This window comes from Nicotiana sylvestris, chromosome 3, assembly GCF_000393655.2.
Source record: "Nicotiana sylvestris chromosome 3, ASM39365v2, whole genome shotgun sequence".
In the NCBI taxonomy this organism is placed as follows: domain Eukaryota; kingdom Viridiplantae; phylum Streptophyta; class Magnoliopsida; order Solanales; family Solanaceae; genus Nicotiana; species Nicotiana sylvestris.
The window spans coordinates 212,025,820-212,048,299 of record NC_091059.1 but is presented as its reverse complement, the minus strand read 5'-3'; the positions used below and the strand labels follow the sequence as shown (position 1 = coordinate 212,048,299).

Below are 22,480 nucleotides of genomic sequence, written 5' to 3'. Positions count from 1 at the left end.
TAAGATAAAAAAGAGCCACACCCAACTAATATGAGGCACACAATAAAACTTGTCCCTTGGGGTCTATTTTATTTGTTTTGGTATAATTATTCTTTTTGCTGTGGTTCACTTTTTTTCTTTTTTTAATTAGTGATTTTTTGTTTGTTCTAGTGGTTCGGCCGGCCAAAACCATCTATTGGATAGTAAATTGTACAGTATCAGATAAACCCCTTCTCCGTTCCCTACACATTCGCCTGCTAATATCTTGCTAGGCTAAAACCCCTAACCCATAGCCATAAGACCAATCACTGCGCACCCTCCTCTTCGACAGCCATGGCTTCCTTGTCCATAGACATAGCCACGACCTTTATGGGACTGGCCAAGCGTCAAACTCCACCGCTTTATGGTCTTCGCACTACAGTGTTCCCAAGTTTGTGGAAAACCAGCTCATCTCAGAGAGCCAGTTTAATGTCCACTTCATCTTCAAGAATTCTTTTTGCAATCAATAATCCTGCGAAACAAAACAGATTCTCCCGCAGATTTACTGTATCTGCCACTTCTACTTCCACCCCTCAAAGCGAGGGCTCTGATATTTTGACTAAGATACCTCCAGATAATCGGATTCCGGCCACTATTATCACTGGTTTCTTAGGTTCTGGAAAAGTAAGGTTCTTCTTTCTTCTATGCTCAGTTTACCTCGTACTGCTTTAAATTTACTGTCAATTAACTACATAGTTAAATTATTTAACATTTGAATTGTTATATCTTTTACTTGGCTGTTTGTACTCAAGTAGATGGAGCTTAACTCTCTTTTTGTTGTTGCAATTATTTGATTGGAATCTGACGTCGCAGACTACCTTGTTAAATCACATATTGACTGCGGATCATGGGAAGCGCATTGCTGTTATCGAGAATGAGGTATGTGAATAAATCGGATAATCTTAATATTACGGAGCTTATTTAATTCTTATATGCTAAATAAGATGTTAGGCTTAATGTTTGTTTGTAAGTAGTCCATGTGTAACATATTATTTTATCATTCCCCTCCCGTGATAGTTTCTGCAATTATCTTGTCTTTTCTAGCTTCTTCTGTTTAAGCTAGATAGTAATGATCTGAATTCTAACTATTATATCTATTATACGTGATGCAGTACGGTGAAGTGGATATTGATGGTTCTTTGGTTGCTGCAAAAGCTGCTGGGGCTGAGGAAATTATGATGCTTAACAATGGGTGTCTCTGTTGCACTGTGAGGGGTGATCTAGTTAGAATGATTGCTGAGTTGGTTAGTAGAAAGAAAGGGAAATTTGACCATATTGTCATAGAGACTACAGGTAAGAAACCGATGAGTCACATTGTTCTGCACTGCAATTGTTCTAGTACATTTATGGGGTTGAGATCTACGATATCTCAGCTGTCTAATTTAGGCATTTGGTTATCTTTTTGCTTCTAGCTTCATGCTTTATTACACATATAAGCCAAAAGGTTTCTCCTTTCTTGATGCCCATGTTGGCTCTCTTGTGTTGATTTGGCAGGTTTGGCAAATCCTGCACCAATTATTCAAACTTTCTATGCGGAGGATCAGGTTTTCAATGATGTTAAGTTGGATGGTGTTGTTACATTGGTTGACTCTAAGCATGCTGGTTTGCACTTGGATGAGATTAAGCCAAAAGGTGTGGTCAATGAAGCAGTCGAGCAAATTGCTTATGCTGACCGTATTATTGTAAACAAGGTACATGTCTATCTCTTTAAGGTGGACTCCATCTCAATTACCAATTGTGCAGTAAGGTACTATTTCTCCATAATAGCAATTGAGGCTCTGGAGTTGGCAGAAGCAGAATTATTCCAGATCTGGTGACATTTTATTATTTCAGGATCACAAAAAACCGATCATTGCCTGCCAAACAAAGTTATAAGTCATAGAGGATATATTTGTTAATGCTGTTTAACCCATCTGCTTAACCTATCTTTTAATGCTGTTCGGTCAAATTTATTTGCTAAATCAGTACGTTCCACAATTTTTTGCTTCCATGGGGATGTATATTTTTAGAGAGGTTTCTATCTGCAAGTGGAGGTTACCTGAGATGTAGTTGAATTCATTTTATAAAACTATTAAGCTTGGAGATCTAGTATGAATCATCACGCTGCAATCTGACAAATGTTTTTCATCACCGTGCCAGACTGATCTTGTTGGTGAGTCAGAAGTTTCTTCCTTGATTCAGCGAATAAGGGTTGGTATTGTGGCTGATTCGTCATTTGACATAATTTTTATTTGTCAATCTTGGAGTTACTCACTAAAACTCTCATGGTGAATAAACAGAACATAAATAGCATGGCCAATTTGAAGAGGACACAGTTTGGAAAAGTCGATTTGGATTATGTTCTAGGGATTGGAGGCTTTGATTTGGAAAGGTATTACTTCTTCTCCTTAAGCGTGCATGTCTATTGTTTTGTTTTGCATTTTATCCAGAAACGCATATACAGCATACTAATGTTAATAACTGGTCAAGTCTCATTCCAGTTAATTAAGTCAAACTGATAGTCATGTTTTTCAAGGGGAAAAAAGGCATTCAATATTTAGATTTGCTTGTTAGGATTGGCCTACCTTAGGTAGAGGTAGCCAAAGAAGTATTGGGGAGAGGTGATTAGGCAGGACATGGCGCTACTTCAAGCTCATTGAGGACATGACCCAGGATAGAAAGGTGCGGAGGTCGAGAATTAGGGTAGAAGGCTAGTAGGTAGTCAAGAGTTCCCCGTTATTTTCTAGTAGTATTAGTAGCGCTCTAGTTTTTTTCGTATTTTTGACCTCTAGTATTTGCCTATTGTTCCGTTTGCTCTGTGTATCGTATTTTCCAGTTTGTTACTATTTGATGCTACTTTTTCTTTTACTTGTTGTTGTTGGTGTTGTCGTCTTTTTCTCCTTTTCCTTATCGTCCTTTGTCTCCCTCTTCTTTCTTTCTTCTTCCCCTTCTTCTTCTTCTTCCTCCTTTTTCTCTTTTTTTTTTTTGAGCCGAGAGTCTATCGAAAACAGCCTCTCTACCTCGCCAGATAGGGTTAAGGTCTGCGTACACACTACCTCCCCAGACCCCACTTGTAAGATTATACTGGGTATGTTGTTGTTGTTGTTAGGTTTCCCTGTATTCTTCCAAACATTATGTTGAAGTATGTCAGATGCCAAACTCATTCCAGTAGGGTTTTGTTGTTGGTACCCTTAGGGGTCGTTTGGTATGAGGTATAAGAAGGTATAGTGTTGGTATAAAAATTTAATACCACCTTAATACTTCGTTAGGTTAGCAAACCAGGTATAATTTATCTCATGATTAAATTAACACCAGGATAACTTATACCTTATAGAGGGTGGGGTAATTAGCACCAGTATAACTTTGTCATATTTAATACAACATACCAAACAATGGATAACAAACAATCCCATCATAACTAATCCCAACATAACTTATCCCAGCTTAACTTATACCAGCATAACTTGTCCCGGCATAAGCCATATCCAAACCAAACGACCCCTTAGAGGGCCAGGACCTAGGGGAATCAGTAAAACCTGCAGCGGTTAATCCTTAAGGGGCCGGAAAAGAGTCAGTCCGGCAGAGAAAATGTCCTTGGGAGAAGGGAGGGAAAAGTTTTAAACAGAGATAAAGGGTTTTTGCTTCTTGAATTGAATTGTGGAAAATAGGATTTGAGCATGATTCTTGTTGGTGATTAAAGCATTTACAAAGAGCAATATCAGTTATATATAGGATCTTATTTCATAATTTTCAGAAATTGTTTTCTTCCAGAGTCACGGTTTTGATGAATTTCTTCAGCTCTTTATAATTTATTTAACTCTTCTAATGGTTCTTTTAATTATTGAAAATTTTGTGCTGAAAAGCACTATGATTCTTCAGATTTTACTTTTAATCATTTTTATAGATGTCCATTGTTTCGAAGATCCATTTTGCTTTGTCTGAGTTTCTATCTTACAGGAATATTGTTTACTTTAAACATGTTACCTTTATAAAAAAAAAATATTGCTTACTTTGTTTTTGTTAAATTCATGTAGAATTGAGAGTTCGGTTGGCGCTGAAGGTTCCAAGGAAGACCATAGCAGCCACACCCATGATCACGATCATCATGATCACCACCACCACCACCATGACCATGAACATGATCACAAGCATGGTAAGTGTTCTTTGACGTTATAACTCCTATACTAGCCCTTCTAGTAGCTAATGTCAGCAAAATGCTCCACCAACTCAGTTTGTTCAATTTCCAAAGAACTATTTCCCTTTATTTTGGGGAAACTACTTAAGCAGTCTTTGTTTGATACTTTCGTGGCTTCTATTTAGTCATGGTGCTATGAGTATCCTGTTCTAGTTATTGGAGCTATTAACTTAACTACATATAGCACTTCTTACCAAGCACGAGCCTGGTTCTGGAAATTCAAAGTCGGTTAAACTATTTATACGAGCTCAGCCTAGCTCAATCCGACTATCTACATGTCAAGAGTCAAGTTTGACTTTGGCTTGAATAAAGTCTTACAAGATTGAGCTTGCATTTCATTTTGAAATTATTTCTTTGAACTTGTTCATGAGCCCGTTTATGATCCATATATTTAATTTAAAAGAATACTGAATACAAGAGAATGCCGAGGTCTCCCGGAAACAACCTCTCTACCCTTCGGGGTAGGGGTAAGGTCTGCGTACATTCTACCCTCCCCAGACCCCACTAGTGGGATTCTACTGGGTGGTTGTTGTTGTTGTACTGAATACAAGAGAATATTGCCATAACCATTTTCCTATTGAATACCTTAGGGTTGGGGGATTGGAGATACTGACGGGAGCATAAGTACTTTTTTTGCTTTTAAAGAGGAATAAAATTGCAAAAAGAGGCCCCGGGTTTTGGGGAGGGGGGGGGGGCGCTATTCGTAAACGCTAAACAAGCCAAGTCGAGCTGTAGGGTGAGATTGAGCTCGGTGATTTAATAAATTAAATAGTCTAGTTGTGGTTTCTTTGCGAACCTGTTGGTTCATTTACAGCATTAGGCCCTTTCTTTATCTTTTCCTATTCTTTTCTTTTGGCATTTATTTTGGTTCTATTAACCAAGCTATTTTATGTTAGTGTTTTCCAGTTTCCTTTTTGTTCGCCACGCGACTCGTGAAAATTTCTATCTTTTTTCATGTTTCCTTTTGGCTCCACTTGTGATGTAGTAGTGTATATTTTGTAAGCTTATTTCTCAAAAAAGCAGTTCTATTTTTAGTGCATATAGTTGAATCTTGAACATTTGCTCAAGAGTGTTGTTACTTTCTGCAGAACATCATGATCATCACCATTCTCACGATCACACTCATGACCCTGGTGTTTCTTCTGTCAGCATAGTTTGTGAAGGGAGCTTGGATCTTGAGAAGGTTGGTACCATGGTCTTTCATTTGGTCATATTTTTCATAATTACTTCATTCATTAATATATTGTGTGTGAGTTGTAAATCTGGACAAGTATGCTAGTCGCATTAATAAGCTAAAGAGTTGTTATTCCGTATTTCAGGCTAATATGTGGCTGGGAACGTTGCTGATAGAACGAAGCGATGACATATATCGGATGAAAGGTCTTTTATCTGTCCAGGGAATGGATGAGAGATTTGTCTTTCAGGTTATTAAATTCTTTGCCTACTGCTACTTATCTTACCGATGAGTTATAATGTGATTACTACTACTACTACATAATCCCTTTATGGAATGGCTGAAACATTTCTTGTATTGTGGATGCTATAATTAAGATCAATGCTTTACTGGTGTGAATCACAGCCTCATTGAAGTTTGACTGAGTAAATTCTGTGGCACTGATATTTGTCAATATGCTGATGTGTCTACTTTTTGGTGTAACAGGGAGTCCATGACATATTCCAAGGTTCTCCAGATCGGCCATGGCGGTCAGACGAACCAAGAACAAACAAGATAGTATTCATAGGGAAGAACTTGGATGCAAAGGAATTAGAGGAGGGCTTCAAAGGCTGTCTAATATGAATCTGAGATTCTGGTTGCTATTTTGTGAAATGTTGATGACCTACTACTGTTACTTGGTCAGGGGAGAGGGAAATGTACGCATGATTGACTTGTTAGGGAGCATACAGAGAAGACTTTCTGGTCTAATTGGAAATCTAGTACTATTATTCTAATATCCCATTTCATCTTTGCAGTTTTATGCTGTTTTACCCTTTTCAGCTTCCCCGTAATTAATAAAAAGAACATTATGTTGGTGGGAGATTTTCATTTGTTTGGTGTGGTGGGAAAAGAAATATAATGTCTTCACTGCTCAGTCCTAATGATGGGATGAAATACTATAACATCATATCCAATATTATCCCACACCGTAGGGTCTGGAGAGGGTAGTCTGTACGCAGATCTTACACTTACCTTGTGAGCATAGAGAGGTTGTTTCCAATGGACCCTCGGCTCAGGAAAGCATAAGCACCATATTAATGAAAATATAGACAAGAAGGAACAACACCAAAAAGCCATATAAAAGCAAAATAAAAAAACAAGATAGTAAGGTGATCGACAGTGAAAGAAAACAACGGTTAGTCATAAAAACTTACTACCAACAGAAAGCGAGACTGCGTACCAAAACTATTGCTATGAACACTCAAGACTACCTACCCTACTACCCTAATCCTCGACCTCCACACTATTGCTATGAACACTCAAGACTATCAAGGGTCATGTCCTCAAATTGCGCCATGTCTTGCCTAATTACCTCTCCCACTTCTTCTTCGGCCTACCTCTATCTCTCCGTAGGCCCTCCAATGTCAACCTCTCACACCTCCTCACCGGGGCGTCTGTGCTCCTCCTCCTCACATGACCAAACTACCTAACCTGCGCTTCCCGCATCTTGTCCTCAATAGGGGCCACACGTACCTTATTGCAAATAACCTCATTCCTAATCCTATCTAACCTGGTGTGCCCGCACATCGATCTCAACATCCTCATCTTTGCTACCTTCATCTTATGGACATGAGCGATCTTGAGTGACCAACAGTCAACTCCGTACAACATAGTCGGTCTGACCACCACTCTATAGAACTTACCTTTAAGTTTCGGTGGCACACAAAACACCGGATGCGAGTCTCCATTTCATCCATCCTGTCCTAATACGATGTGTGACATCTTCATCAATCTCCCTACCCCCCTGAATAATAGACCCAAGGTACTTAAAATTTCCTCTCCTAGGGATGACCTACGAGTCTAGCCTTACCTCTCTTTCCCCTCCCCGAGTCTCACCACTAAACTTACACTCCAAGTATTCTGTCTTGGTCCTGTTCAACTTGAAACCTATAGACTCCAGGGTCTGCCTCCATACCTCTAACTTCACGTTCACACCGCCTCGCGTCTCGTCAATCAATACAATATCATCTGCAAATAGCATGCATCACGGTACCTCCCCTTAGATGTGGCGCGTCAGTATGTTCACTGCCAAAGCAAACAAAAAAGGGCTGACTGTCGACCCTTGATGCAACACCATCATGACCGAAATATGGTCCGAGTCCCCACCCACCGTCCTCACTCGGGTCTTTGCTCCATCATACATGTCCTTAATCACCATAACGTAGGTAACAAGCACACCTCTAGCCTCTAAGCATCTCCACAAAACCTCCCTCGGTACTTTATCATACGCATTTTCTAAGTTGATGAACACCATATGCAAGTCCTTCCTCTCCCTATACTGCTCCATCAATCTCCTAATAAGGTGGATGGCTTATGTAGTCGAACGCCCCGGCATAAACCCGAACTAGTTCTCGGAAATAGACATACTCCTCATCACTCTTAAGTCTATCACTCTCTCTAGACTTTCATAGTATGGCTAAGCAGGTTGATACCTCAATAGTTATTGCAATTTTGGATATCACCCTTGTTCTTGTATACAAGAACCATAGTGCTCCATCTTCACTCTATGGGTATCTTCTTCGTTCTAAAAATGGCATTAAATAACCTAGTGAGCCGCTCCAAGCTCGCATTTCCCGCACTCTTCCAAAACTCTACCGAAATTTCGTCCGGCCCTGTCGCTTTGCCCCTGCTCATCTTACGCATAGCCACCTCAACCTCATAAACTCTAATCCCCCTACAATACCCGAAGTCACAATGACTCCCGGAGAGTTCCATATCACCCAGTACAATATTCCTGTCCCCCTCCCCGTTTAAGAGACTATGGAAGTAGGTATGTCATCTCTAACGGATAAGCCCTTCATCCAACAAAACTCTACCTTCTTCGTCCTTGATGCACTTCACTTGATCCAAGTCACGAGCCTTCCTTTCTCTCCCCTTGGCTAACCTGAACAACCTCTTATCCCCACCTCGGCCCTCGAGTTCCTCATACAAACGACTAAAAGCTACAGTCTTGGATGTCGTAACTGCTAATTTCGCCTCTTTCTTAGTCAACTTATACTGCTCCTTATTCGCCCTCTTCTCCTCCTTGTCTACACTTTCCACTAGCTTCAGATACGCCGCTTTCTTGATTTTCACTTTTTCTTGCACCTTTCCATTCCACCACCAGTCTCCCTAAACTAATCTTTTGAGCCCCTAATACCTCTCTTGCGGCTTCCCTAGTGCACTGCACAATCGTGGTCCACATAGCGCTCACGTCCCCATTACCGAAGGGTCAATTTTATAGGTGATTATTTAACTTAGTAGTATGATCACGGTAAAATTATCAACAAAAAAAAAAACTCTAGCCACAAAAATCACTTTACTTCTTCTTCTTTTTTTTTTTTTAATAAAATATCATACTTGTCATTTTTCAACCAACTTCACCGAAAATCACAACCATTTTAAGAGTAATATTTTGACGTAAAAGAGCTCCATGACCCAAAATAAATTACGTAAAACTTCTACCGGTTATTCCTTTTTGTATCAATTGTTTAGTAAATTACTCTCTTTTTATTTTTCTTGCAACCAATAAGACCTCTACCACAATTTAAAGATTATTTTTAAGCAAACTGAAAATCTTATGCGTAAACGTTAGACCACGATCTAAACTTATGTAAGTTATTGCAAGTGTTAAATCATAGTACAATATTTTGTGAGAAAATTGAAACTACGAGTCTAATGTTTTCCAATAAAGGCTATATTAGCACAACTTTTTAAAATGAGGACAAAATCTAAAGAGTAGCCTAAAAAGGGATATTTGCATAAATCAGCCATAAATACTATAAAATAGCAAGGGCTAGCCAGTTTTCGGATTGATAATTGAGAAATAACCAGCGTTTGCAAAGTCACTGAAAAATAGTCATTATTTTGGTGAAACAAGAAAAGTTTCAGCATAATATTCTGGATTATGGAGTTCTTGTGTATAAACTTCCAGCATATTATGTTGGAACTTGCTGAATATTCCAGCACATTATGCTGGAATCTCAAATGTAAAAAATTTGAACTACAATAAATTATGCTTTTTTCGGATTTTTGAGAGTGTGTTTGTTCAGATTTTATCTTTACATGAAAATATGACTAAATTAAGATTACTTTTAAAACGGTAGCTATTTTTAAATTATCAGTTATAAATCTGGCTCTTTTTTATTTTTCCGTAAATACCCGTATCCAAAATCCGACCCATGAGATTTAAAAATCCAACCCAATTGTAGTCGCGGGGAATTAGCTCTCTGGACTCTTCTAGGCGTATTACAAAAAATCAGTTTCCCTGCAATTCATCTTCATAGGGTACAGCTCATATGGCAGACCACGTAAATATTGTATGCACCTTCCTCCTTTCTCTTTCGGTTCAAATTTTCCCTTTCACCATTCTGTGATAATTTAAAATTGGAAATTTTAGTGCAATTGATTCGACTCTCCGAAACGTTTTATTGGGTTTTAGCAGATTGTACTATTGATTCAACTTTCACTTTTGGTTATGACTTATGATTCGCTGTAGTTGGTTTTGCTTTGCTGTTAATGATAGCTTTATAAACTGTGCTTGGGTCCTTCAATTTTTCACAATGTCACTCATGATTACCGTGTTAGAATGTTAAATAAGATTCAAGTGCTACTTCAGATGTGTTAACACATCCTTGCTGTTGTTGCAGGAGATGGAGGATGAGGATGATTATGTTGAATATGTACCGGTTGCAAAGCGTCGAGCAATTGAGGCGCAAAAGATCCTTCAGCGCAAGGGAAAATCTTCGGTTTTGGAAGAGGAAGCGGAAAAATTGAAGCTTGTTGAGGCTAAGCCGAGTTTGCTTGTGAAGGCCACTCAGCTGAAGAAAGAGCAACCTGAGATTAGTCCAACCGAACAAGTCGTCCTGCAAGAGAAGGAGATGCTTGAGCATTTATCTGATCGGAGGATGTTAATGTCCGTTCGGGAACTAGCTAAAGGTATTACTTATACGGAGCCTTTGTTCACCGGTTGGAAGCCGCCATTAGCCATCAGACGGATGTTAAAGAAAGCATGTGATGCGATCTGAAAGCAGTGGCATATTATTGTGGATGGCGAAGATGTTCCTCCACCAATGAAAAATTTCAAGGACATGAGGTTCCCTGAGCCCATTTTGAAGAAACTTAAAGCGAGGGGGATTGTTCAGCCGACACCAATCCGAGTGCAGGGCCTGCCTGTTATTTTATCAGGTCGCGATATGATAGGTATAGCTTTTACAGGCTCTGGTAAAACATTGGTTTTTGTCTTGCCACTTATTATGGTGGCTTTGCAGGAAGAAGTTATGATGCCTATTGCTCCCCAGGAAGGACCATTCGGCTTGATTATCTGTCCGTCTAGAGAGCTGGCTAGACAGACATATGAAGTTATCGAGCAATTTTTAGAACCACTGAGGGAGTATGGTTACCCTGAATTGAGGCCTTTGCTGTGTATTGGTGGAGTTGATATGAAGTCCCAAATTGATGTTGTAAAGAAGGGAGTTCACATTGTGGTTGCTACACCTGGAAGACTCAAAGATATGTTAGCAAAGAAGAAAATGAACCTTGGCAATTGCCGGTATACCTAATCTTGCAGATCGGTTATTGAGGTAGTATTTTTTCTGGTAGTCATCCTTGTTTGTTCATCTGGCTGGGATCTCGTTGATCTCAAATATAAATACTAGATGAACAGATGAAGAGAAATCAAAACGTTTTCCCCTAGCTTGTATGGTATAGAGAGTTTTTATTGCATACAACGACTCATTTACTCATACCTAACATCTGATCAATCAAGTATTTGGGGGTTGCCTGCGCTCATCATCAGCTTTCACGTGTTGCTTCTTTCCTGGTTGTTTGCTATTCCACATAATATGTGGTGCTGTCCCATGTCTACCCCGTGCTTTTGAGAGTTCACACACATACAGATGAAAAACTGTATTTTGCTCACAACATGAATACCTCCTTTTTCAGCAAAAGTCAATTTTAAACAGTGGGGATTACTGACTGACTGCTAAATGCTAATTATATGCGCTCAAAGAATATATATTTCTGTATATAGCTCAATTAATCCCGTTTGTTGATTGTTGAGCTGCTTTTTTCTCTTTACTTTCTTACAATGTATGTCTGTGAAGTTTGTGGTGCCTACCGTAGTGTTGGTTCTTTGCAGATACTTGACACTGGATGAAGCAGACAGATTGATTGATCTTGGTTTTGAAGATGATATTAGGGAGGTGTTTGATCATTTCAAAGCTCAAAGACAAACTCTGCTATTTTCTGCTACAATGCCCACGAAGATTCAGAATTTTGCTAGAAGTGCATTAGTTAAACCAATAACAGTGAATGTGGGGAGGGATGGAGCGGCCAACCTTGATGTGATTCAGGAAGTGGAGTATGTAAAGCAGGAAGCCAAGATTGTTTACCTTCTTGAGTGCTTGCAAAAAACTCCGCCTCCGGTTCTGGTTTTCTGTGAGAATAAGGCTGATGTGGATGATATCCATGAGTATCTTCTCTTAAAAGGAGTTGAAGCTGTGGCTATTCATGGAGGCAAAGATCAAGAAGAGAGAGAATATGCAATTGCATCATTTAAATCCGGCAAGAAAGATGTTCTGGTTGCAACTGATGTTGCTTCTAAAGGGTTAGATTTTCCTGATATTCAGCATGTAATTAACTACGATATGCCTGCCGAAATTGAAAACTACGTGCATGGGATTGGACGAACGGGAAGATGTGGAAAAACAGGAATTGCGACAACCTTTATCAACAAGAATCAGAGCGAGGTGACACTTCTTGATCTAAAACACTTGTTACAAGAAGCAAAACAAAGGATCCCTCCTGTCCTTGCGGAGCTCAATGATCCCATGGACGATGTTGAGGCAATCACAAATGCCAGTGGAGTAAAGGGCTGTGCATATTGTGGTGGACTTGATCATCGTATCCGTGGCTGCCCCAAGCTAGAGCACCAAAAGAGCGTGCAGATTGCCAATTCAAGGAGAGACTACTTCGGGTCTGGAGGTTACCGTGGAGAAATTTAGTTCTTGTTCTTATTTGCACTCTGCAACGTGTATCCGCATTTCCTTCTAGCTTGATGATAGTCACTAATAGGTGTCTCAATGTAAAATGTAAAATTCATGGTTGATATAAAAGTCGTTGTTTCTTGAACAATCTTGGATGTTTAACTTGAATCCAGATGTATTTTAACGCTATACAGATGTGATATTGTATGGTATTGCCACAAGCTGAGTTTCTACCGCATTTGAACTTTCTTGGTTGTCCTTGTCTCTCGACACAAATCATATTCACATACGAAATGGATGATTATTCTACCAGAAAGAAACAACTATGAATTGATTCCTTTATCCTCTCAATCACCAAATCCTGATCTAGCAAGGATCTCGGTAGTACAAGAAAATACAATCACTTTTCTGTTTTCACTAGATAAAAGTGTAGTGGGATTAGGCGTATCCTATAAAAAGGGCCGTCCGGTGCACTAAACTCCCGCTATGCGCGGGGTCCGGGGAAGGGCCGGACCACAAGGGTCTATTGTATGTAGTTTTACCCTGCATTTTTACAAGAGGTTGTTTCCACAGCTTGAACCCGTGACCTCCTGGTTACACTTTACTAGTTACGCCAAGGCTCCCTTTCTAGGCGTACCCTATGAAAAGTGAAAAAAAAAAAGAGAGAGAGAGAGAAACCTTGAAGACAAGCCAAAAGACAAGTGAGGCTTGCTCAGTTGGTAAAAGCACCTCCACCTACGACCGTTAGGTCTTGGGTTCGAGTCACCATGGAGGGGAAGTGTGGAAACACTATATATCCTCCTAATTTGGGAGGGGTTTTAAAAAAAAAAAAAAAAAAAAAAAAAGACAAGCCAAAAACAAAAATCCTTAAAAATTGGATGGACCAATTCCTAGTTCATGCATACAAAATTAAGAAATCAAATGAAGATCTAAATTCATTTTGAACAAGTAAATCCAACCAAGAGCATATAATCAGAGGACAAACAGATCCTTCAGCTATAGCAATTATACAAACTCTAGAAACCAATGTAGACAAGCAAAAGCACATATTTGGCCTGCCATGAAAATGACTACAAGATTATATAATTCCAGGACTTACCTATATAAACTCTGATATATCCCATTCTTTTTTGCATCAAACAAGAAGCTCTCTAGTCTCCCCCCTACACGAAATCCTACTCATTTATTTTCTTGTAAGAACCAAAACATGGCTGTCACCACCTTCACTGAGGAACACACTTCTCCACTTCCCCCCAAAAGAATATTCAAGGCCTCCATAATTGATTCTCATTACTTGATCCCTAAGTTGATGCCACAAGCTATTAGCAGCATTGAAGGCGATGGAGGTGCTGGAAGTATTAAGACCATCAATTTTCCTGAAGGTACAATCATCAAATTATTCTTTTATTTTTGTGCTTGCTTAGTTGAATAACATCCCTGAAGAAAATGACAACTCTGCTCTTATTTTTTACTTTTTTTTGTGCGTATAGGTGGCAAGTTTAAGTCCATAAAGTATCGTGTTGATGAGCTTAACGAGGAGACATACACGTATAAATACACATTGGTTGGAGGTGATGGATTGGTGGACAACCTTGAGAAAATAAGTTATGATGTGAAGTTTGAGCAGTCAACAGATGGTGGTTCCATATCTAAGGTGACTAGCACATACTATACTGTGGGAGATTTCAAGCTCAATGAAGAGGAGATCAAGGCAGGCAAGGAGAAGGTCTCGGCTATGTTCAAAGTTGTAGAAGCCTATCTCCTTCAAAATCCTGAAGCCTATGCTTAAAGGTTGCTTATGTTATGGGATGGTTTTTTCTCTATGGATTCTAAGTTTGTTCTTCATGTTTGTTGCAGCAATAAGTATTTTCTGATCTTTTTTTTTTGGCAATCCGCTAGGCAAGCGCCTAGGGCTAGTTTTTTATTAATAAATGAAAATAAAAGTACAATAATTAGGAACAGTACAAATAAGGGGGACAATAGCACCGGTATTGTTACCTATATGCCTTGGCTATATAATCACTCCTCTGCGCCTCACATTGCGTTATGATGGCAGCCTCATGTAGAGGATTCATGGTGTAGCTGCCGGCAATGTCTCACGAGGGCATATAATCTCATAGCCGTGTGGATATTTTTCCAAAGGCATAGGACCAAGGCAACTCAAACCGGGCTAAACCTTACCTTACTAATCCTATTGAGGCAATGAAAAGGCCTCACCTACTAGCACGCATGTAAAAAATAAGAACTGGAGAGTACCAAATATTCAATGATCATCACAGAGTTTATAACATACTCTGTGATGATATTACAAATGAGAATACTAATAAAGTGGTATAATAGAATGAAGTACCAATTTGGTTCATGTCCCTTCTTTTCCAAACATGTAAAATCTTCAATTTGCAGTTCTTTGTTGTTTTCCTCAACCGTGTTCAAAAAGTATTCAAAAATCATCATTTCTTTTTTGAACGGTTGGACCTCGTTGAGGTAGTTGGGGCATCCTTCTTTTGTTTGGCAACTCTCATTGGAGGTCGCCTAACATTTAAAAAATCACTGACCTTGTCGTCCCAACTATTTTTCCTTGTATGTGCTTTTTTTATTTTTCCACTATGCATAGGTGATAGGTCACCTTTTCTTGATGCCTCTTCCCGGCATTGATTTAAGATATCATCTTCCTCTCCTTCTTCATATATATCTCTACCTACCAAAATTGGATTTGGCATGTGTTGAGAAACACCTTGAGTCATCAATGTATTTCCAGCTTGTGCAGGAACCATATTTGCCGTACTTTGTTATTGTTTTTGTGATTTGTTCCTGCTCACATTCCCACGACCAGTGCAAGAGACTGTTTGACTTAAAGAAAGTAGAGGAGCAGTACTTACAATTGCATCAAGTAGTTGTCTCTCCTCAACCGAAATAATTGGAGTAGTTGTTGTGAGTTGCTGCTGCCCAGAATTTGGTTTTGTTGCTGCTGTGCGATCACCAGTATGCATACTAGTTGAGGCTTGCAGATCATTTTGTTGCTGCTGCATTTTAAGTGTTGGTGTAATCACAATTTGACTTGTATTAACACCTGGAGTGGCCTGCTTGGCACATGTTTCCGCTGCGCTAACCAACCTTCCAGCTGCTGCATCTGGCATAGCAGCAGTAGGAGAGTTTCTGGGGATGAAAATAGGAGCATGAATGTTCAATTTGGTCGTGGGACTTGATGTTGTTGCCTCATGAGGCTTTGGCTTTACTGGAGGATCGATCTCCTCACCTGCACTCTCCTGCTCACCTTCTTCAGATGAATAGCCAGCAAACCCATCACCCCAATCATCTTCATCATCCTCCTCTCGTTGTTCACGCCACAACTTAGAATTGATAGCCATTTCCTTTACCTTTTGTTGGATAACCTCATTGTTGTTCCCAGTTGACAGGACAAGCTGCCCAGATTCACCTTTGAACTCCCCAAAAGACTCTACTGACTGAGAAGGGACATCAAACACGGATGTGTTCAAAGTCACCATTGGTTGTTTAACCAAGGTGGTGTTCATTACCATTTCTGCCTGGGCCTGTTTGATAATGTTTTCCACTTGTGAACTGGAAAAAAGAATCGTAGGAGTGCTGGACCTTGGTACAAGCTCGCCCTTTGACACTTCTGCTACACTGCTATTTATAGCATTTTGCCGCTGCTCAACCTGCATCATTTTTTTTCTATTTGGAGTGCCTTTTTTGCTGGAAACCGTTGTCCAGTTATTCTTACTAATTTGCTGCCCAGCTTCCTTTGTATCTTTTTCAGCTGTTGAAACAATTTCAGCTGGAACTAAAACAGCAGTAGATACATCTACAGGAGTTGTACCTGCTGCTGTTGATTTCTCAAGTGGTTCAACCAGTGCAACAACATGATCAACAGTTGATTTAAATGCAGTATTATACTTCGAATGTGCACCTACACCACTATGTCCTGCCCCTGCTACACCTGCAGCTGAATTTTCCATATTCACAGCCTTACAGGCTGTAGCATCAGCACACTCCTATTTTCTGATCTTCAATAATGTTGTTGGCAGTTTTTATGGTTAAAGTACTGATAATGTTAAAGTTTTTTCTATACCAGTCTTTCTCTTCATTTGTCATTTGCTCAAAAAGTTGAAAAAGATGAGTAATGGTAGATGACTACTTGAAGTGAGAATCGTTACACTGACAATGTAGAAAGTAGCAACAATAATAGCTTCTTCATTGAAACTTATGGCTATATTCCCTGTAACGCACAAGAGCATAGTCCTGAATTGTTCCCTGATAATTAATCTGACAATTCAACAATAATTTTTTCCCTGTTTTACCATTATCATTAACTACTCATTCCCCAAATCATTTCCCAAGACTTTTGGAAATGCTATCATTTTTTTTTTGGGTAATAATCTGTGAATATTACCATAACAACCAAAAGCTTACATCCTAAGAGCATCGAGTGTACTAAGCTCATCCCAGTACATCACGAGCTCAAATATATCTGACTAAATACATGAATTCGAGCAACTACAAAAAAAGATCTGCACTACAAACTAACTACACAATCTTTGTATCAACAGTGGACACTGCCTTGCTCTTCTGGACTCTGCATGCATTCTCGGTCTTTCTGTGAGCTCTTTCTTGATTTGACCAATATAGAAGTCCATGCTCAAGTTGATTTGTCTGAAAATTTTCCAGTTCCTAGCTTGCCAAGTATGGTATACTATTGCACCTATCATTGTTGATGCCACTTCCTTTCTAAATTGCTTCCAATGCCTCCTAATCCACTTCAATGTCTCGGGTAGTGCCATGTCTGGTATATTGATATCTGACCACCTTGTCAGTGCTCCTCTCATAGTTTTCACCCAACAACATTCACCAAACAGATGCTGTTGAGACTCTAATACTTCCAGGGCACACATGCAACATCCAACATCTTCTGTGATAGGAATATGCATCTGCAGAAGTCTCTCCTTAGTTTGCAATTTTTGTTGATTTGCTAACCACAACACAAATATGTGCCTGGGTAACATAACTCCACTCCATACCAAATTCATTTCCCAGCTTCTTGACATATGGCCTAGCATTGCATTGTAACTGCTTGAAACAGAATAAGCACCATTTCCAGTCAAGGTGTATGTACTCCCATTGTACCAGTGAGCCATGTTACGTTTTAATCCATTGATTTTCTTCCAATACCAGCTACAGTCTGCAGGTGGATTGTGATCCCAAATGCTCCTACATATCTTCATATACACACCATGCACCCACCTCACCCACAACACTTCCTTATTAGTCACTAGTTGCCATAATAGTTTTCCCACAGATGCCACATTCCATGGTTTACATCCCTTGATGTTTAGCCCTCCGCACTTCTTTGGTCTGCATAGTAAATCCCATGCTACCGGTGCCATTTTCCTATGCCCTTCAGTGCTGCATCATAGATATTCCCTGCATTTTCTATCTACTTCCTTAACGACACTTTGTGGAAGTATAAAGACAACTCCCCAAAATTGTACACTGCAAAGAGAACCGCATTAATCACTTGCAGCCTACCAGCATAGGATGACTATTTTTGCATAGCCAGAATTAATTTTCTTTGTAATCTTCTCCACTAGTTGATGGCATTCAACTTTGATCCACTTCTTTGATGTTAAAGGTAACCCCAGATACCTCATAGGTAAAGTGCCCACTGAGAAGCCTGTGTTACTCAGGATTGTCTGCTTTAATTCCTCATCCATTCCTGCTAGGAAAATATTAGATTTTTCCATATTATCCACCAATCCTGAAGCTTCACTAAAGTGACTCACTACTTCAATCATTCTGTGAATGGACTGGATATTGCCTTTGCAAAACAACATCAGGTCATCTGCAAAAATGAGGTGAGTAAGCTTAGTACTTTTGCACATAGGATGAAACTGGAAGTCTGGGAGCTCACTCATTTTATTCAACCATCTAGTTAGATACTCCATGACTAGAACAAACAGTAATGGAGACATGGGATCTCCCTGTCTAAGCCCTCTCTTCCCCTCAAAATAGCCAAATCCACCACCATTCACTTTTACTGTAAATGTAGTTGTTGTAACAAATACCATGATCAATTGTATAAATGGCATAGGAAATCCATAGCCTTTAAGCACTTCCTTCAGAAATTCCCATCTAACCATGTCATAGGCTTTCTTTAGGTCAATCTTCATCAAACACCTTGGAGTAGTCTTCCTATTGTAATGCCTCAATATGTCATGACATATGAGCACATTACGAATTAGAGATCTTCCTTCTATGAAAGCTGCTTGGTTGTCTGCTACAATCAGTGGAATGGCTTTCCTTAATCTCTTACAAATGATCTTAGAAATACACTTGCAGAGAACATTGCAACATGAGATAGGCCTGAATTGGCTAGCCTGCAAGAGATTCTCCATTTTTGCTATAAGAGCTATGATAGTTGAGTTAATCTGAGTAAGTAGTTGCCCATTCTCAAGAAATTCCAGAACTGCAATGGTCACCTCCTCACCAATAATTGACCATGATGCTTTATAAAAACCACTCCCGTAGCCATCTGGTCCAGGACTCTTTGTTTCATCAATACTGAACATAGCAGACTTTACCTCTGCAACTGTATATGGCCTTAACAACTGCATTTGTTGAGTAGTTGACAGTGTCTTCCCATTCTTCATAAAGCTTTGAAAAGCATGTTCCTGTTCCTACCCTTTTCCTAGAAACTCTTGGTAATAGTCCACAAATATCTCTGCAATTTCTTCTTGATCTGATTTCATTTTCCGAATTTGTCTGCTAGCTGGATTATAGCTTCTTGTAGTCTCCTGTGTTTAATCACTGAAAAGAAGTATCTATTATTATCATCTCCCAGCTTAAGCCATGTAACTTTGCTCCTCTGTTGTAGGAATACTTCGGCTTAGATAAGATGACCTTTTGAACTTTTGAAACTGCTGCAATTCTTCTGCCTGCTGCCGAGCATCTTGTGGATTTCTATGAAGTTCTGCTTGAGCTTTAGCCAGAGCCAACCTATCTGCATCAGCTGTTGCAACAATATTGTTGAAATACCTTCTATTTAACACTTTTAGCTTTTGCTTTAGCAACTTTAATTTCTTGACAACTCTGAACATACTGCACCCTATTACACCCTATTATTTCCTGTTCCCATCCCTCCTTAACTACAACAAGAAAGTTGGGGTGAGTGGCCCATACATTGCAGTATTTGAAAGCAGCTTTTGCCCTCCTAGGTGTATTTGCAGTTAATAACTTCAGTGGACAATGGTCATTGATCCCCTTTTCTAGATATTGTGCCGTAAATACTGGCATAGAATTGAGCCAATCAGTATTGATGAACACCTAGTCAATCTTGGATAGGATCCTACTGTCACAGATGTGAACATCTATTTTAGATTCTCAAGTGCGTTTTTTTCTTTCATAAATACAGTTTGGATTGATGGACAAAAATACAACATTATCTTCAATCTGGATCATATAAACAGAGTTACAGATTGAAAATATTGTAGGGTATTGCCATAAGCTGAGTTTCTACCGCATTTGAACTTTCTCGGTTGTCCTTGCCTCTTGACACCCTCATATTCACATATAAAATTGATGATTATTCTACCAGAAAGAAACAATTACGAATTGATTCCTTTATCCTCTCAATTGATACCTTTACCCTCATATTCACATACGTAAGGGTGCGTACGATAGATCTTTGTTGTCCGGCTCTTCCCCGGATCCCGCGCATAACGGGAGCTTAATGCACCGGGCTGCTGATCTATCAAGGGACTCGGTACTACAATAAAATACAAACTCTTTTCTGTTTTCACTTGATAAAAGTGCAGTGGGATTAGGCGTACCCTATGAAAAGAGAAAAAAAAAGAAGCCAAATACAAGAATCCTTAAAAATTGGATGGACCATTGTTCATGTATACAAAATTTAGAAATCAAATAAAGATCTAACGTCATTTTGAACGAGTAAATCCAACCTAGGGCATATAAACAGAGGACAAACAGATCCTTCAGCTATAACAATTATACAAACTCTGGAAACCAATGTAGACAAACAAAAGCATATATTTGGCCTGCCATGAAAATGACTACAAGATTATATAATTCCAGGACTTGCACCTATATAAACCCTGATATATCCCATTCTTTTGGCATAAAACAAGAAGCTCCCCCTACACGAAATCCTACACATTTATTTTTCTTGTAAGAACCAAAATATGGCAGTCACCACCTTCACTGAGGAACACACTTCCCCACTCCCCCCCAAAAGAATATTCAAGGCCTCCATTGTAGATTCTCATAACTTGATCCCTAAGTTGATGCCACAAGCTATTAGCAGCATTGAAGTTCAAGGCGATGGAGGTGCTGGAAGTATTAAGACCATCAATTTTCCTGAAGGTACAATCATCAAATTATTCTTTTATTTTTGTGCTTGCGTTGAATAACATCCCTGAAGAAAATGACAACTCTGCTCTTATTTTTTTTTTGTGCGTATAGGTGGCAAGTTTAAGTCCATAAAGTATCATGTTGATGAGCTTAACGAGGAGACATACACGTATAAATACACATTGGTTGGAGGTGATGGATTGGTGGACAACCTTGAGAAAATAAGTTATGATGTGAAGTTTGAGCAGTCAGAAGATGGTGGTTCCATATCTAATGTGACTAGCACATACTATACTGTGGGAGATTTCAAGCTCAATGAAGAGGAAATCAAGGCAGGAAAGGAGAAGGTCTCGGCTATGTTCAAAGTTATAGAAGCTTATCTCCTTCAAAATCCTGAAGCCTATGCTTAGGGGTTGCTATTTTATGGGATGATTTTTCTCTATGGATCTTAAGTTTGTTCTTCATGTTTGTGGCAGCAATAAGTATTTTCTGATCTTCAATAATGTTGTTGGCAGTTTTTATGGTTAAAGTACTGATAATCTTAAAGTTTTTTCTATACCAGTCTTTCTCTTCATTTGTTATTTGCTTGGAAAGTTGAAGGAAATGAGTAACGGTTGATGACTACTTGAAGTGAGAATCCTTACACTGACAATGTAGAAAGTAGCAACAACAATAGCTTCTTCGTCAAAACTTATGGCTATATTCTCTGTAACGTACAAGAGCATAGTCCTTAAACGCGTAAAAGAAAAAGGGAGCTGGGAAAGTGACTAGTGACAGTTTCTCTTCTAACAGAATGCTTCTAGTCAAAGTACATATAATTTCAGATGATTGAAGAAATTGCTGAGACATAATATAATTAAGTAAATAAAAGCGTGCTAGATGGTCACATGATTCAACATGATTTCATAGCAGAAAAGAAATCTTGGGTTCAAATCTCACTGCCACCAAAGAAGCAAAGAAAATATTTCCACGCGTTTGGTACCTGAAAAAGAATCAGTGCTAAACGTAGGGGGAAATTGCTGACCATAACAAAGTAAAAATCTACGTTAAATTATGATCGCCAAATCTTCAAAGAGAGGTAGAATCATCTGTCTGAGAAGTCCCATACACATACAGTAGCATCCTGGAAAACAGCCTCAGAAGCTCTCAGTTCTCTGAAGACAACTGCTGGATTTGAGTCTTCACCTAGAATTTGCGGGAGTCCATGTCGTTGACGCTGTATATTCAAGAAGAAAATACCATAAGCCAATGATGTGTAGTTCAATAGAAGCAATCAACTTTAATTGCAGCAATAAGATTATCATATTTTCCTTTCTTACATCCATCACTTCAGAATCGTTTAATACCTTTGTGTATCCGAATGTATGTTCCTCAAGGCATCGAAAATGGTTTACAGCCTGAAATTCATTTTGAATTGCATGTACTAACTTTCTTCTTTCTTCCACACCCTCATAGAAAGCTACCTTGAGTAATTCTGTTTCATCTTCAAGAATTCTCAATCTCTTATCAAGTAGTTTAACTTGTTCGGCCTGCACAATCTCCTTATTCCTATAACCTTCTTCTGCAGACGAATTCGTTGAAGAACTTTCAGCCAACGCGAGGGATTTTCCCTTGTTGCCTGACATGCTAGCTGCTCCTAAAAGCATACTGATACATATATTCTTCCGGTCTGAATTTATTCATAATATTAACAAATTCTTGACAAAAGTTTCTGGTGTATAGCAT

The 22,480-nt window shown here is 39.2% G+C and overlaps 6 protein-coding genes and 1 pseudogene across 6 annotated transcripts; 4 read left to right on the top strand and 3 right to left on the bottom strand.

Moving 5' to 3' along the window:
• The first annotated feature begins 175 nt into the window (after positions 1-175).
• Positions 176-6,142, top strand: LOC104239816 (uncharacterized). Its single transcript, XM_009794536.2, has 10 exons — positions 176-642; positions 832-897; positions 1,131-1,311; positions 1,513-1,709; positions 2,158-2,208; positions 2,298-2,389; positions 4,032-4,150; positions 5,281-5,375; positions 5,512-5,616; positions 5,853-6,142. The coding sequence occupies exons 1-10, from the start codon at positions 313-315 to the stop codon at positions 5,988-5,990; spliced, it is 1,374 nt and encodes a 457-aa protein (XP_009792838.1). The 5' UTR covers positions 176-312; the 3' UTR covers positions 5,991-6,142.
• Positions 6,143-8,189: 2,047 nt separating this feature from the next.
• Positions 8,190-8,592, bottom strand: LOC138888638 (uncharacterized). The gene is made up of 2 exons (XM_070170538.1): positions 8,548-8,592; positions 8,190-8,495 (listed from the first exon to the last, which is right to left on the bottom strand). The coding sequence occupies exons 1-2, from the start codon at positions 8,590-8,592 to the stop codon at positions 8,190-8,192; spliced, it is 351 nt and encodes a 116-aa protein (XP_070026639.1).
• Positions 8,593-10,005: 1,413 nt separating this feature from the next.
• LOC104239817 (DEAD-box ATP-dependent RNA helicase 35-like) lies at positions 10,006-12,521 on the top strand (annotated as a pseudogene).
• A 980-nt stretch (positions 12,522-13,501) lies between these two features.
• Positions 13,502-14,162, top strand: LOC104239819 (major strawberry allergen Fra a 1-2-like). The gene is made up of 2 exons (XM_009794537.2): positions 13,502-13,755; positions 13,864-14,162. The coding sequence occupies exons 1-2, from the start codon at positions 13,581-13,583 to the stop codon at positions 14,160-14,162; spliced, it is 474 nt and encodes a 157-aa protein (XP_009792839.2). The 5' UTR covers positions 13,502-13,580.
• A 2,752-nt stretch (positions 14,163-16,914) lies between these two features.
• LOC138888637 (uncharacterized) lies at positions 16,915-17,775 on the bottom strand. The gene has a single exon (XM_070170537.1). The coding sequence runs from the start codon at positions 17,773-17,775 to the stop codon at positions 16,915-16,917; it is 861 nt and encodes a 286-aa protein (XP_070026638.1).
• A 2,811-nt stretch (positions 17,776-20,586) lies between these two features.
• LOC104239820 (major strawberry allergen Fra a 1-2-like) lies at positions 20,587-21,165 on the top strand. The gene is made up of 2 exons (XM_009794538.2): positions 20,587-20,767; positions 20,867-21,165. Exons 1-2 carry the CDS (start codon positions 20,587-20,589, stop codon positions 21,163-21,165), a joined length of 480 nt encoding a protein of 159 aa, XP_009792840.1.
• A 560-nt stretch (positions 21,166-21,725) lies between these two features.
• Positions 21,726-22,395, bottom strand: LOC104239821 (uncharacterized). The gene is made up of 2 exons (XM_070168665.1): positions 22,102-22,395; positions 21,726-21,971 (listed from the first exon to the last, which is right to left on the bottom strand). Exons 1-2 carry the CDS (start codon positions 22,378-22,380, stop codon positions 21,840-21,842), a joined length of 411 nt encoding a protein of 136 aa, XP_070024766.1. The 5' UTR covers positions 22,381-22,395; the 3' UTR covers positions 21,726-21,839.
• Between the last annotated feature and the right edge of the window lie 85 nt (positions 22,396-22,480).